The 14524-nt window shown below is 59.7% G+C and overlaps 2 protein-coding genes across 4 annotated transcripts in view; one reads left to right on the top strand and one right to left on the bottom strand.

Annotated features, from left to right (window-relative positions):
• Positions 1-565: 565 nt before the first annotated feature.
• LOC142452765 (uncharacterized) lies at positions 566-2829 on the bottom strand. Its single transcript, XM_075553985.1, has 2 exons — positions 2270-2829; positions 566-2018 (listed from the first exon to the last, which is right to left on the bottom strand). Exons 1-2 carry the CDS (start codon positions 2292-2294, stop codon positions 1420-1422), a joined length of 624 nt encoding a protein of 207 aa, XP_075410100.1. The 5' UTR covers positions 2295-2829; the 3' UTR covers positions 566-1419.
• STK40 (serine/threonine kinase 40) overlaps positions 1559-14524 on the top strand; it is a 31943-nt gene continuing 18977 nt past the window's right edge. The window contains exon 1 of one of the 3 annotated variants that reach the window (XM_075553979.1): positions 1559-1756. The gene's annotated coding sequence lies outside the window, so the exon portion shown is untranslated. The remainder of the gene's footprint in view (positions 1757-14524) is intronic. The other 2 variants (XM_075553965.1, XM_075553973.1) reach the window with 2 other exon arrangements.

Genomic DNA, 14524 nt, shown 5'->3' with positions numbered 1-14524 from the left:
GAATCAGTGGAGAGTCTCCTGGGGGCAGGGGCGCGGTGTCAGCCCCGAGAGGAGTGAGTCATCTAGCTAATAATTAGAGCTCTGGAAAACCCAAAACCCATTCCACTCAGAGTGGGGGCTTCCGGAATCCCTAGGCTTTCCCTTTGTCAGAGAGGTGTTTGGTGGGCTGGGGCCTGGTTTCTTTGTGTCCGGACGCCTCCGTGCATGAAGCTCTCCAAGGGAGATGAGTGTGTGCAACACCGGGTGCTGTGAAGAGCCGGTGCAGCACGGATTCACATCCCAGCGTTGGGGGCAATCTACCAGATGATAGCCCGCCATTAGCTGTGGGTCTTTGACTAGGTTCCTTTCCCTCTCTGAGCCCCAGTTCTTCTCATCTATAAACAGACACCTAATTCCCCCTCTCCCGGCCCTCCCCCCCCCCCCCCCCAGGATCCCAGTGTTCTCCAGCATGCTTCGCACAGCGTCTGCCACTGTCAGCCAGCCGGATCATCGCAGTGGGCTCCGGGCATTGAGAAGCCCAATGGGCAAAGGCAGGGGCCACAGCCCTCACTCACGCCACCTCCCATGTCCTGGCATCGCCCTATGTGGCAATGACAAAATGCACTGACACGTAAGTGCCTGGCCACACGCCCTAGGAAAATCCCACAGTGCACACAGGCTCACACGCCTCTGCCCACACACAGACCCAGGGGACAGGTGGATCGCTCTCAGGAGTTGACAGGCACGGCTCACACCTCGGAGACAAAGGAGTGGGGCTATGGCTGCGGGTCCCGCTGCCCCCCAGCCCTTCTCAGTGCTTCTGCATGCCAGGGGAGGGAAGCCAGGCTCTCCGAGGGCCCCGTGAGTCACCAGCCTGATGCAATCCCTTTAAAGGGCTCGTCGGCTGGTGCAAGAAGCTGATTCATGGAGGGCGTGGTTGCTGGAGGAGGAGAAAGGGACCGAAACTGCAGCAGGAGGGACCGCGGTTAGATGGCTGGAAGCGTTAATAGGGACTTTTCACTGTACACCTGCCCAGTCCAGACTCCAGGGAGCTCCAGATGGAAGATAACTTAGATTTCCACAAAGGAGAGGGGCCTAGGAAGGAAGCAATTGTGAGGGCTGCAACCGGAATTCCGGTCATTTATTGAGCCTAGCGGCAACGTTCTCCCCACAAAACTCCAGGAACCAGGAAATGGGGATCAAGGAAGAGCTCTTCTTCAGATAAATTCATGACAACTGGCCACGTTCCCACCGCTGCGGACCTCTCCAACCCCCGGAGGGCGAGTGTAGGGCACAGGAGGTCCGGCGGCGTCAGGGCGGGGTCGGTGCCTCGGTCCCCGCCTCGCCGCCGACCTAAATGAGCGTTAAGCCCCGCCCTTTAGGGGGTCCCAATCTCCAATCGCTTTGTAGATTTTAAGCCCGACCCCACGCGTAAACCAATCACCACCTTGCTGCTAGCCTCTCGCCGGAAAGCTTCCGCCCGACGTGAAGATGGCGCCCAATCGGGGCGGCGAGGTTGCAGACACAGGCCGGGGGGCGGGGCTGCGGCTGGGGCCGCGAGGCGGGTGGCGGTGCGTCACTTCCGTTGTCAGGTGGCGGCGCCGCAGCCATGGAGGGATGCGGCGGCGGCGGCGGCGGCTCGGGCGGCTGCGCTGGGAGGCGGCGGTGAGCGGCTCCCACGCCCCCGGCCGGGCCCCGGCCCCGCGGCACGGAGCGCCGAGCAGCCCCGGCTCCGCGCTGAGGACTATGGGCGAGCAGCGCTGAGCACCGGGGGAAGGTGAGGGCGGGGGTCTCGGGGTGGTCGCCGGGCGGAGGTTGGCGGGGCGGGCCTCCGCTGCCGTGGGACTGGGCTGACAGCCCGGGGCCGTCCAGGTGGGGCAGAAATGGCCGCGGCGCAGGTGCCCTCCCCTTATGGGGGCTCTGCCCTTCGGGGGCAGCACGGGCGGGGGCGGGGGCTGCTGCTGCTGCTGCGCGCTGGCACCGGGCGGCTGCGGGGAGCCTGCGTTCTGGCCGCAGCCCCGGGAGGTGGGCACGGCCGGCTGGTAGGGAAAGGAACCGGCGTTGAGCGCAGCCAGGTTTTCCCCAGGAGACCCCTCCTGCCTCTCCAACCCTCCCCATCCGAACCCGGGGAGAGGGACTTGAAACTTAGCCCGAATCTCCAGGGAGAGCGAGAGCTGCCTCCTCGGAGTTGTTCGCCTCCCTGGCCCAGGAGGGACAGCCCTCGGAGGTCAGTGGGTGACCTGCTGTGCCCGGGCCAGACCCGCTTGGCCCCACGTCACTTAGCCCTCACCTTCCAGCCGATGGGTAGGGGGCATTCCGTTCCCTGGCCGCCGCCGCGGCCCGAGGTTGCTGCCCTTTCGTTGGCGGAAGGAAGAGATGACAGCCGTTGTGGGTGGTAGGGTAGACTTTGCCCTGTTTTGAGCCCTGGGAGGAAACCGGTTGGCTTTGCTTGGTTCTGAGAGCCCTGGCGAAGAGGGTAGTCACACTGGGCGGGGCCCCCCGTGTTTCCCTGCTGGCGGAGTCGTTTTGCATGAGATAAGGAAGAGCTGTGATGGACTCCCAGGCTGGATAAATGTAATTGTAGTTCCCCAAAGCATCCTTGTTTGTAAACAGTTCTGCCAGAGCCCTGGTGATGGAGGCTTAAAAAGAAGCGTGCGTTCGTTCGTTCATTCATTCATTCTCCATACGACAACAGCTGGGGCCATGCCTGGAGAGGCAAATCACTAAATGGTGTCCTGGGCCCAAAAAGGCAGCTTTGGGCCAGACTTGCCCACTTCGGAGTTTGATTCCACAGCTGTGTAGCCCAGTGACCTTGGGCATCTCTTGTGCTTCAGTTCTTCCTCTGGTCAAATGGAGTGACAGCGCAGAGATGTTAGGAAGGTGCACAAAGTTACTGCATAGAGGACACAGCAGACCAGACTGGGACTGCGTCGTAAAGAGAATGCAGAAGATGCTAGCTAGTGTTCTTAACGTCAAGGAGCTCGTGGGCTAGTTCAGGGAGACTGGCTTATAAACAGATGTCAATGTGGCACCAAGAATGCCAGCCGCAGCCCGGTGAAGGGACAGAAGAGGTGATACTGCAGCAGCGTGCGGAAGGATAGGAAGGTGTGCCCAGGTGAGAACGAAGGGGCCAGTTGTTTATTCCAGAAACCTCAAATAGTTCAATGTGGTGGTATGAGTGGGCAGGGCACACGCGGGGAGGCTCGCTCAGGGCAGGGGTTGGGCAGGAGAATGTCAAATGGACCGTTTAGAGCAGCGGTTCTCCACCTTCCCCATGCCGCTGCCCTTTCATACAGTTCCTCATGTGGTGGTGACCTCCGAACCGTGACAGTATTTTCGTTGCTACTTCATCACTGTCCTTTTGCTATTGTTATGAATCGGGCGACCCATGTGAAAAGTTCGTTCAACTCCCAAAGGGGTCGCAACCCACAGCTTGAGAACCACTGGTTTAGAGCTTTCTGGGAGGGTACTGAGGAACTAGTAGGGATTTTAAGCCAAGGAGTGATGTGCCTGGTTCCACGTATTAGGAAGGTCCAGCAGAGGGGGAAGGGGGAGGCAGGGAGGCGGGGCGGTGTATCCTCTGAGAGAGGAAGCTGATCTCTAGTGTTGGAACTTTGCCAAGGCGGCACCGATGCCAGGTGACAAGCGGGGCGTCTCTGCCAGGCATACAGAGCTTGGTGCACATGCTGTGCACCCCTCCTCCAGCGATTGCAGGTCTCTGGAGCAGCTGGGGGTGAGAGTCTGACTTCTCTGGCACTTGGTGATGTCAGAAGGCCAGGTAGGGGTGGGGTGGGGCTCTGCCTTTAACGTGACCTCTGGGGAAGGCAGCAGGTCTTTAAATGGTTAGGAGCGAATTTGGCTCTGAATTCTAATCCCAGCCCCACCAGCTCTGAAGGGGTTACTTCCTCTCCCCACACCTGGCTATCACATCTGTAAAATGGGGATAATAAGAGTTGTCTCCCAAGAGGCCGCTGTGGGGGGTCAGCAGGATATCTTCTGCCGATGGAGCTTTTAGTGCCCCGTAATACACAGCTGGTTCAGGATAGCCACTGTGAACAGGCAGCAGGAAAGAACTTCCAGCAATTAGCTGAAGCAGTTAATTGCCCCACACTGTGTCTCCCTGAGCTGTCAGCAGTGTCCTGAGGAGGCACAGGATCACAGCGTGTGATTGTGGTCTTTCTGAGAAGGAAGTCTGTGAGGAGTTGCCCCATACTGGGAGTCACGCAGATGATCCAACTGAGCTCTTTAAAAGATCCATTTTCTAAAATGAACGGCTGAGAGACCATTGTATTTTGAAGTAAACATGGGAGAAAACACACTTAGAGCCTCTCCTCCACGTGCGGCCCTGCTGGCAGTCCGGGGCAGCGGGTGTCCCCAGGAGGCGGGGCACCGTGGCTGAGTATGCTGCCCAGAACACGGAACCCCGCTTACACACACGCCTGAACTCCCGATAGAGGAAAGGCTGTGGCCAGTGGGGCATGGACCGGCTGCTAGCCCACTCACCCTGGCATCCCGAGGGCCACTCACAGAAGCCCGCAGCCTCAGAGGGGCGCCTAGAGGCAAGAGTGATTCTCCTCCAGGATGGGAGCTTGGGCTGGACCTTAGAGGGTGGGTGGAGTTTCTGGTGGCCTGTGGAGCCCCCTAGGCAGCTCTGAGATGCCTGCTGGTACACGTGGAACAGGGAGGCTCCCCCAGTCGCTGCAGCACAGGGTACATGAGGCCCTGGCAGTGGGGCACCAGGTACTCGGACACCAGTTGACTTCTTTATTCTGTTAGTGATGGAACAGTGGAAACACCACCAGCACCACCCCGAGCCCGCTGGGTGCAGGTGGAAGGTGGACCTGAGAGAGGACATGCCCGCAAGCCCTGCAGGAGGCTGTTGCCATCCTCAGAGCAAGCGCTGGGAGCACGTGGGTCAGGGTAGAGGCCGGGGAATGCAGAGGAAGGGTGGAGGCACTCTGGAAGAAGGAGCAGTGGCGGTGGCCCTGAGGTTGTTGGTTTGGGCGACAGAGTGACTGATAGTGCAGAGATAGGGATGACCAGTGTAAAGATAATGGTCTGTGAGTGACAGCAACCGGCCCATCCTGAAAGTGCTGGGCACGCTCTCGGGAGAGGGTTGCTTGCAAAGCCAGCAGAGCCTTAGTGGGCCAGGCTTCCCGCTCTGGCCTGAGTCAGCATGTGGGAGAAGGCAGCTTCCCTTCCCTCTTTGCCTCTCCTCTGTCCTTGTTCAGCTGGGACGTGAATGTCTTCAACTGGTCAGAAACCCAAGCTGCTGAGTCTGCAGATCTCCTAGGACGCCTTCAGCCTTCTGTCCGATTCAGTGAGGACAGGCAGGCTGCTGTGGTCCTCGGGGCAGGACGCAGTCCTCTCAGGGGCCCAGCTCTTGACCTCTGGAAAGAGTCCTTGACATTGGATGACTCCTGGGTGCTGGGTCAGTTCTGGGCTGGCGAGGGGAGGGCGCTGCCAATGTGCCCCTTATCTCCCTGCCCTCTCCTGCCCTGGACTCTGCGCCTGATTAGACTGGGAGGAGCAGGCCTTCCGAGTAGCCCTATGGGATTTGAGAGGCGCTCACCAGGCTTGTGCCTGAGCATGTGGTGCGAAGACGGTGTAAAAGAAAGCGACCTGACCCAGGAGTGCTGCTTCCTCCTCTGCCTCTAACTGCCCAGGTGCAACTGGCCTTGGAAGTGGTCCCCAGCAGCCCCGGACGCCGGCCCAGGCTCAGCAATCCTGGCCCGGGAGGCGTGCTTTGATTTAGAGAGAGGTCCACAGGGACACGCACAGCTAGGTCATTGTGGAGCTGCACTGCTCAGGGTCGTGTACCTGGTGTGTTCAGGAAGCTGCCTCCACCAACGATCGCCTGGTTCTTTTCCACCTTTGGCTCTCCAAACATGGCAGATGTGCCTTTCTTCCCACCGAGACTTCCCACCTCGGCTTAGCTCCAGGATCGGTTCTTAGAAGTGAGTCTCTTTACAGACTGCCATCTACTTGACCCAAGCGATCATGTCCAGGGACCCTGGGGTCCAGCCATAGGGACAGGTGTTGGTAAGAACAAGACTGATGTGCCTGTCACTTGCCTGTGGACTTGGGGCAGAGCTGGTGTGAGGTGTGACCAGGGGACAGCCAGTGCTTTGCAGAAGCAGCGTGGTTCAGCCCCTTGGGAGACCTAGGGACTGGCACCATCCCAAATTCTATGAGGCTTTCAGATCAACCACCTCCAGAGAACAGGGGTCCTGCTCCTTTTTGCAGGGCCTGTGCAGCTGTGGGCATTCCCACGTTTGGGTGGGTTTTAGGACGTGTGTTCTCTTGCAACCCCCTGCTAGAAGGAACAGGCAGGAAATCGGCCAAACAGAAGAAAGGAAATATGTTATTGACACTCTACTGCCACCTGGAGAGGTGGGGTCATCCCCATCGTGCTGTTACAGGATGCCACGTTGCCTCCGACTCACACACAGCCGAGTGCTACGTGGCCTGACCCTGGGTTGGTCCACTCCTGTCCACGGCAGCAGCCACTGTGTGTCCTGAGTGCCTTCCAGCCTAGACCTTACCGTCCAGCCCGCCACTGGATAGCATTCTATTGTGATCATGGAGTCTTTGTTGGCCAGTCCTCAGAAGCAGACTGCTAGGGCTTTTCTTCCTGCTCCGTCTCAAGAAACTCTGCTGAAGTCTGCCCACTGTGGATGACCCTGCCTGGTGCCATAGCTTCCACATCACACCACCAGGCAGACCGCCACAGTGCAGCAAACGGACAGACGTGTGCTCTATCTCTGCTGAACACAGGAGAGAACCCAGGCTTCGTGGGTAGAGGAACCCACAGCTGTGTAGGGCAGATCTGGGAATGGCGGCCCGCACTCTGGAGCCCGCTCCACCCGCGCCCTCGTCGTGGCCAGCCTCCGGCCCCGGGGGACACACTCATAGAGAGCCACGGGGCAAGAAGGGACCTTGGCAAAGCTGAGCTCACCCCGTCTTTCCCAGAGGATGAGGACTTCCACTGGCTGAGGACAAGTTCTTCTCCCTTCTGCAGTAGGAAGGGGCCTTTCAACCGTGTCCTCCACCAGGTAGTGGCCTAGGTGCGTCAGAGCTGGCTTTAGAGTCCAGACCTGCCACTTGCCGAGTGACCTTCCTGTCCACAACTCCCCTTTCCTGCTCTGTACAATGGACCTTGTCACCCCTGCCTTGCCTTCTGAGTTAGGGATGAGAGCTGTTGCCGGCCAGTGGGCTCCAGCTCTGTGCAGCAGCAGAGACACCGGCGGCCCTGCACCGACTCACCTGTGCTGTTGGGGCTGAGCGCATTGTGGCAGCCACCATGTCAGTCCGTCTGGTTGATGGTATTCCTCTGTGTCTCTGCCCCTCCACTTGACCAAGCATGCTGCCCTCTTCCAGGGACTTGCCACTCCTGACCACATGGTCAAAGTCCGTGGGAGTACCGAGGACTAGACAGGAGGCACTGCTGTCCGTGGACCGTGCAGCGAGAGTCGAGACGGGGTGGGGGTGGGGTTCTTCAGTAGAGCGTCAGGTGCCATTGTCTAGGTCTGTCACATGAATGGCTTGGTGGCCCGTCAGTCTTACAGATGCTAGTTGAGGAGCAGGAAGTGCCTTAAAGGCATGTGTACAAGTTACCTGGGAAAGCTGAGGCTTACCAGGAGCGTGGGCTGTGCCCTCTCCGTCCCCGCCCTCCTGCAGGATACCTCTACTCCGGCTCAGAGCTGTGTACCCTCGGGCACCTAGGCCTGCCTGTGTGTCTCCACGTGTGTGCTCAGTTGTCCCTTCTCTAAGACCCATCCTTCTCAGGTCCCATTACAGGCTCCAAGCCATTCTCATGGGCTCAGAACTTGGATTTTTAAAAGTGATGGCTTTAGTAGGCCATGACAAAAGAGTGAAACGAGAGAGAAGAATATAAAATAAAACTGCTCCTCTCTTCCATGACGCACGCCCTCTCATTCCGCTGTCTGGAGATATTTCTCCCAGAAGTTTTCTGTGCATATTCAAAGGTATGTGTAATTTAAAAAAAAAAAACCCAAACGGGATCCTATTATACAAAGACTTCAGCTTGATTTTTGTCATATATCCCAGAACCTATCTGCAAGTGTGGGCTTAGTCTTACTGGGTGTATAGTATTCCACTGTGTGGTTGGAACTTAATGGAGTTCACCAGAGCCTGCCTGGTGGACATTTAAATTGCTCGTGTGTGTGTGTGTGTGTGTGTGTGTGTGTGTGTGTTTTCTCCTCCTACACACAGTGCTCTAGGGATCACCTTTTAGCACCCTGATTTTTGTTTACTGTGTGAGGGTTTTGGAATTGCCAGGTTGAGGCAGGTGTGTGTTCTTTGACCTTATGCATTCAGATTCACACGTGTTCTCTGCAGACTTGCAGGGCCTGGGGGTTCGCCCTCTTGAGGGAACACACAGAAAGAAGCCAGCACGTCATGACAGCGCTCTCACCAGTGCAGGAGCAGAGGGACGCAAGGAGGGGGGTGGTGTTCTCCGGCCTCACAGTTGCCTCAGTGGCCCTTAGGTGGCTCGGAGCAAGGGCGGCCCTCTGGTGGACCCCACCCCGCCAGCTGAGGGGCTCTGCCAGCAGAGGCTGCCATCTGCCTCTGGGATCCCGCCAGGTGCGTCTCGCCACCCTGAGCAGCCAGAGCCCCAACCCTCTGAAAACGGCCTGCATTGTTCATTGTCAGAGCGGGGACTTTACTTTCTTGTTGGACAGGCCCCTCGAGGGCATGCAGTGTGCCTTCCTCGCGGGGCTTGACAGCATGGGCACAGTCCGAGAGCATGCGGAGGACTGGAGAGGCACTGCTGTGTGGGGACGGTGCCGCCCGTCTGGGCTGGCAGGAGGGAACCGTGGCCTTTGTCTGGTGCCTCCCCTTCAGCGACCCTCAGACAGACCTGTGTGGGAGCAGCACGGCCCCTCGGGGGCAGGGAGGGGGCGGGCCAGAGGAAACGGGGCCAGGTCACACAGTGGACAGACAGGTGATTCCCAGACTCCACCCGCCAGCCATTCTTCCACCGCTTTCTCCACACCTGACTCTGCCTGTGGTGGGCGGCAGGGACCTGAGGCTCTTGGGGACGCCCTGGCCGGCCGTGCTCACAGGCTGAGCTCCCAAAGGGCCCCCACCCACGTGCTCCTGCCTGCACCCTCCCAGTGGAGTCTTCTCTCCTCACCCGAGGGAGCCAGGAGGAGGTGGCTGCTATGGGTGACTGGGTCTGCAGAGCCGCAGGGCCACCATCAGTGACCCCTAAGCCAGTGTGCCTGGTCCCTTCCCTGAGAGGCTGCTCCCAGGCTGGCACACCTGTGAGCAAGCTGTGCGGTGTGCCCCTCCTCTGACATCCACACATGGTGACAGAGTCCTTGTTGTCGCACTGCTGCTTCCGGAGGTCCTGTGGGGGGTGGGGGGGAGGGAGGACCGTGCCAGGGCCAAGAGGCTGCCCTGGATCCACAGTGGCAGTGGCAGTGAGGGCCTCCTGGCTCAGGGCCCTGCCACTCCTCCCAGGATCCCTCTGGGGTATACCATCTGGCTCAGGACCCCTGAGCCCCACCAGCTCTGCCCGCAGCCTTCCTGGACAGAGGGGCCTGGACAGGCCATCTCGTGTGGAGCTGATCAGTAATCCCTGGGCCTCCCTTCCCCTCCTGGGGGAAACGACCAGGATCCTGCCTGCCCTGCCCCCTGTCCCCAACTATGCTGCTCTGTGAGCAGCATGTCCCCTCGTTCTGCCCCCAGGACTGCTGTGCTCAGCATGTCTTCCTGGGGAGGCTGGGACTGGTACGGATGTGCTGAGGGGGAAGCAGGCTGGACTCCGGGCCCTCCCTCTGACCGCCCTGCCCACTTCCCACTGGGCTGAGTCATTTCCTCTCTGGCTGCTGCAGGTACTCTCCCACAGGCCCCAGCAGCTGCCTTCTGGGGGCGGGGCCCCCCTGGGCCCACTCAGTACCCCAAGCCTGGGGAGTGGCGTTTTGAGAGGGCAATGGTGTATCCTTAGCAAGTCATAGCTGTTCATCCCCTGTCTTTAAAGAGTGAGTGAAGTCATTGCTCGGTTTGGGGCCAGTGACAATGACAGCACAGGCATGAATGGGTCATCGGGGCGGCCTGTGCAGCCGGGGATTACTGGGCCTCCTCTCCACCCAACCCCACCTCCTGAGCACCAAAGCAAATCACTTCCATAGGCTTCCCAGCTTAGCCACTACCGAGCGGGTCTCCATGCCTGCTTCTGGGGTGGCTGTCACTCCCCCCACTCCAGCCAGGCAGCCAGAGGCGATGAGAACTGGCCACAGTGCCCCCTTCCCACCGGGGCCCTGCAACCAGGGTGCCAGCACGGAAGGAGCATCTTCACTTCATCCCGGCACGCAGGAGAATGCACGAGAGAGTCCCAGGACCCCGGGGGAGCAGCACAGGCACCTGCGTTGAGGGTCTGCGACTGGGGTCACTGCATGAAAAGTGTCGGCTCGCACATGTCATGTGGTATGGGTTCTTTAGAACAAAACTATTTCAAGCACTTTGTGCCTGGAGAGGCTGAGCCTCGGGGAGATGGCCCGCAGGGACTACCCACCACCCTGCAGAGACCCAGTGGCACCGCCAGCCACAGGGTCCCATGGGCGTTCCAGGTTCACCCATCGGTGAGGAAGCTGAGGCCCTCAGGATGGGAGCAGTTCACGGTCACAGGACAAGGGAGTCGACGCAGGAAACCCGCCCCCAGCACCCATCCTGCCCTCCAAACTGACTGCCCGGTGCTGCGAGACACTTGATGCGCTGGGCTGGCTCTGTGACTGGATAGCAGGTGTGCAGGAGGCTGGTGGCGCTGGCTGTTAAATCCTGTGGGAACATGGCGGTGCGCTCCCTCTGCGGCTGCCATTCCTGGAGCGGGGGCAGCCATCGGGTGGGAGAGGAAGCCATGTGGCAAGTCGAAGGGTAGTAGTCAGTAAAGACCACTGTCCCCCATGGCAGCTCAAACCGGCGAGGGCCTTCAGGCAGGGCACGAGCATTCCGCGAGCCTCTCGCTGGAAAGTGTGGTTTGGGGGGACTTACGATCGTGCCTCCAAAAGTGCTTGGTAGACTGGAACACACGGAGCAGTTAGGGTGGTGCTGAGTGAGGACCTTGAGCCTTTCCGAGCTTGGAGTCTAAAATTCGCCCCATGTGGGGCGCTCGGGCGTGGAAGGGGGGCCCCAGGAGCCGCCGCTCACGTGACTCACCTCTGGCCTCGCCTTTTCATGGCAGGCTGACTGACACAGCTCTATGCACCCTGGGTCGGGAGTTCTCATTTCTGGGGAAGTGAGAGTGGTGGGGATTTTTCTGACCAGCAGGAGGGCCCCGTGCGAGGGGGCGGGGCAGCTCCCACACTGCTGCAGACGCGCGCGCGCGGTTTGCTGGATGCAGAGGGCTGCCCCTCCTCACGGTGAGGGCCTTGGCACAAGTTGCAGGCATGTGGTGGCGGTTTAACCTCTCACTGGGGGCTTGCTTTCCAGCCACAGGCACTGCCCAAGCTCAGGGACCACCTGCTAGATAGATTTCTGACTAGAGTTTTCCTGGGCAAACTCTGCTCCCAATCACAGTGCCGCTCCAGTTATCTACGTCTCTCTCTTTCTCTGTGCGTGTCTGTCACACACACACACACGTCTCCGACCCTGGGCTGGCGAACCTGCAGGCCTGACCCCTGGCACCTTCCCTCGGTCTCCAGTGGAGCAATCTGCCTGTGAACTAGAGCCTGTAGCTCTTCATTTCGCCATCGCTGTACTGCTCACCTTGTGTCTAGAAGTGTCCCCTGACCCAGGTGACATCAAGGCCTTCCAGGAGTGTGGCAGACTGCTCCGTACACTCTCCTCGTTCAGCAGTTTGCCAGGCCCTGGGCAGGGTGCTGGGAAGAAGAGATGAGTTCGGGTCATTCCTGTCGGTGAGCTAACTAGCAGGGGCGGCCCAGTGGGAGGGGACAGAGGTGCGGGAGAGGAGCAGCCAGCACTGGCAGCAGGCTCCCGAGGACTTGCTGCAGGGGTGATGCTTCGGGGATCACCGAGGACAAGTGGGCGTGGCAGGGCTGTTGATGGCACACTCGGGGAACTGGGAGTCACGCTGTATGGCTGGCTTGAACGGGGTCACCTGGGCCTGGTCAGGTGCACTAGGTAGTAAGCTTTCTCCCTTGGGTGCCGTTGGAAGATCACCATCCCAGCAAGAGCCAGGCAGATCCATGGTAGGCCATGGGCCCCAGTCCTTTTGTCCAGCCCCAATTATACAGGCCTTCCGATAAAGCCCCAGTCCTACATATTTATGGTTGGGCTCCAGGCTGAGAAGTCTGCAGTTTAAAACCACCAGCCGCTCTGAGGGAGAGAGACGGGGCTTTAGAGAGGAACCGTCTCGGAAACCCACAGGGGTCGTTGTGGCCTGTCCTTTAAGGGTCGCTAGAAGTCACCATCGACTGGCCAGCAATGAGATCTTGTGCAGAGAGCACCCCACCCCCTTCATCCGAGGACCAGAAAGCCTGCTGAAGACGCCACCACGTGGCTGACCCGAGCTGCGCATCTCCCCTCGCTCCTGCAGCACACTGAAAGGCCCAGTGCCCTCCGGTTGATAGGGCTCCTGGCCACCCCGTATCGGGATGCCAAGGCTGTGGAACCTGAAGGAGCAGATGGCTTCATCATTCCCCTCAGTGGCCAGTGGGTTGCGCCCGACACTTACCCTGTCACTCAGCACAAGTGAGATCTCCGTCAGTTGCGGTGAGTTAGACTTTGCTCAGGGATAGGGAGTTGCAGAGGCCTGGTGGCGCATGTCCAGGTCCTTTGAGCACTACAAACCCCCCTGCCGCTCCTTGGGAGAAAGGGGAGGCTTCCCACTCCATACCGTGTTAGGAACCCACAGGGACAGGTCTGCGGGTCGCGGTGAGTAAGTGTGCCCAGCCTGTCAGGTGGCTCAGGCTCCCTTTCGCCCACTGTTGGTGAGAACAACTGACTGCGTGGTTACGGTGGTAGCTTACTTTACAGCAAATTTCAGAGACTTTTAGAAACGGAATAGCATAGTCCTTTAAAGCACATACCCCCACCCCGAAGTCACACATCTTTTGATCGGGAAAGTTGAGTTCAGAACCATCTACATATCCGGGCCAGCCCACCACCACTCCTCCTACGCTTGTCTGGGGGCTTGTTCTGGCCCAGTGCTTGTGTGAGTGTTCGGTGGGTGCATGGGACCACGTGGCGGGCTTGCACGTGCACATGCACAGCTAGATGCCTGTGCAGAGATGCCTCCTTGCTCTGCCAGCGCTTACAGTCCTTGGGTGGAGCGCAGGGGGACAGTGGCAGCGTTTATTGAGCTCCGTGTGATTTGTTATGGCCACTTCCCTTGGGAGCTTGGCGTTGAGTCCCTTGCTGTGCCCACCATGCTCTGCCCTGCCCTGCCCCACCACCCTTGTATGTGCACAACAGGGAGGGCTGGGCTCCCAGGACCCAGCAGCCGTGGGGTGAGATGGCCAGAGGCTCAGGTGGACAGTGAGCGGTGCCCACCTTGGGCATGCCATGGTGGCTGTCCCTCCTCGGTCCCCTCCAGCAGCTTCCCTGCTTGGCAGAGCCAGTGCCTTCAGTGTTGGCAGGCACAGCCTGCAGAAAGGGCTGCCAGGCTGGGTTCTTGCTCAGTGCCTTCTGCTGCCGTGGCTGCCTCACCGGGCCTCCCGTTGGACCCAGGTTCTGGAGGGACTGGGCTCAACATGAGGAAGAGTTCGTAGCTTCTGAGGTGGCGCCTGTTGAGTTGTCGGGGAGTTGGCCCTGGGAAAGACAGGCCTGTGGTTGCCCCTGCGGCAGGGCCTTGCAGTCCAGCTGGAAACCTCCGAGTCCAGGGCGGGCAGAGCTTCTGCGTCCCCTTTCTTCCTTCCTGTGCAGCCGCCCACACGGAAGCCTCCAGAGGGTTAGCACGTGGGTTTGCAGGAACAAACCCAGCATCAGATGGGTGTTTCGGGTCAGTAGAGGACAGGGAGGAGGGGTCTGTCCCCTTTGCTCCCCTGCCGGCGAGCCTGCTGCAGCCTCTCCAGGCCTCTTCTGGCTTCCCTCGCGCCATCAGCTCCGGGTGGTGTGAGGAGGCGCTTGCTCAGGAAGGGAAGCAGCCGCGCTGGTTCTCCCCGTGCCAGCATCTCTTTCCTCCCCCGCCTGTCTGCTCCCACCCTTGTGTCTCCCTGTGTCCCGGAGCCATTCTCATGCCATCGCTGGAGTGGAATCCTGGGGAAGGCGGTTGGGGTCAGGCTGCTCCCACTCACTGTCTGCCTGCTGCAGCTGCTTCTGGCAAACTGTCGTCTAGACCATGCCTGTGGGGTGGGGGGGGGCAGCAGCGTCTCTCCACACAGATGTGACAGCGCCTCCCGGCCCTCCCCTGGGAACTGGGGGAGAGGGCCCTAGGGCTCCTGGGAGGAGATGCACACCAAGTCCAACCTCATGAGTAATGAAAGAATTCTCTGCAAAGCACCCAACAACCAGCTGAAAGGCTGCCCCTTCAAGACAGGCCCGGCGGTCTGCACCCCAACTCCACGCACACGAGGGAGATCACCATGCGTCGGAACCCACCCCGCAGCGGCCAGCGGTG

Source organism: Tenrec ecaudatus, chromosome 1, assembly GCF_050624435.1.
Source record: "Tenrec ecaudatus isolate mTenEca1 chromosome 1, mTenEca1.hap1, whole genome shotgun sequence".
Lineage (NCBI taxonomy): Eukaryota > Metazoa > Chordata > Mammalia > Afrosoricida > Tenrecidae > Tenrec > Tenrec ecaudatus.
The sequence above is the reverse complement of the archived record's forward strand: the minus strand, read 5'-3'. Positions and strand labels throughout refer to the sequence as shown.

Coding starts and splice junctions, on each gene's coding strand:
- LOC142452765 (XM_075553985.1), bottom strand. CDS start 2,294: ATGCCCCCTACCCATCGGCTGGAAG. Junction 2,019..2,269: donor CCCTACCCATCGGCTGGAAG/GTGAGGGCTAAG, acceptor TTTCCCTACCAG/CCGGCCGTGCCCACCTCCCG.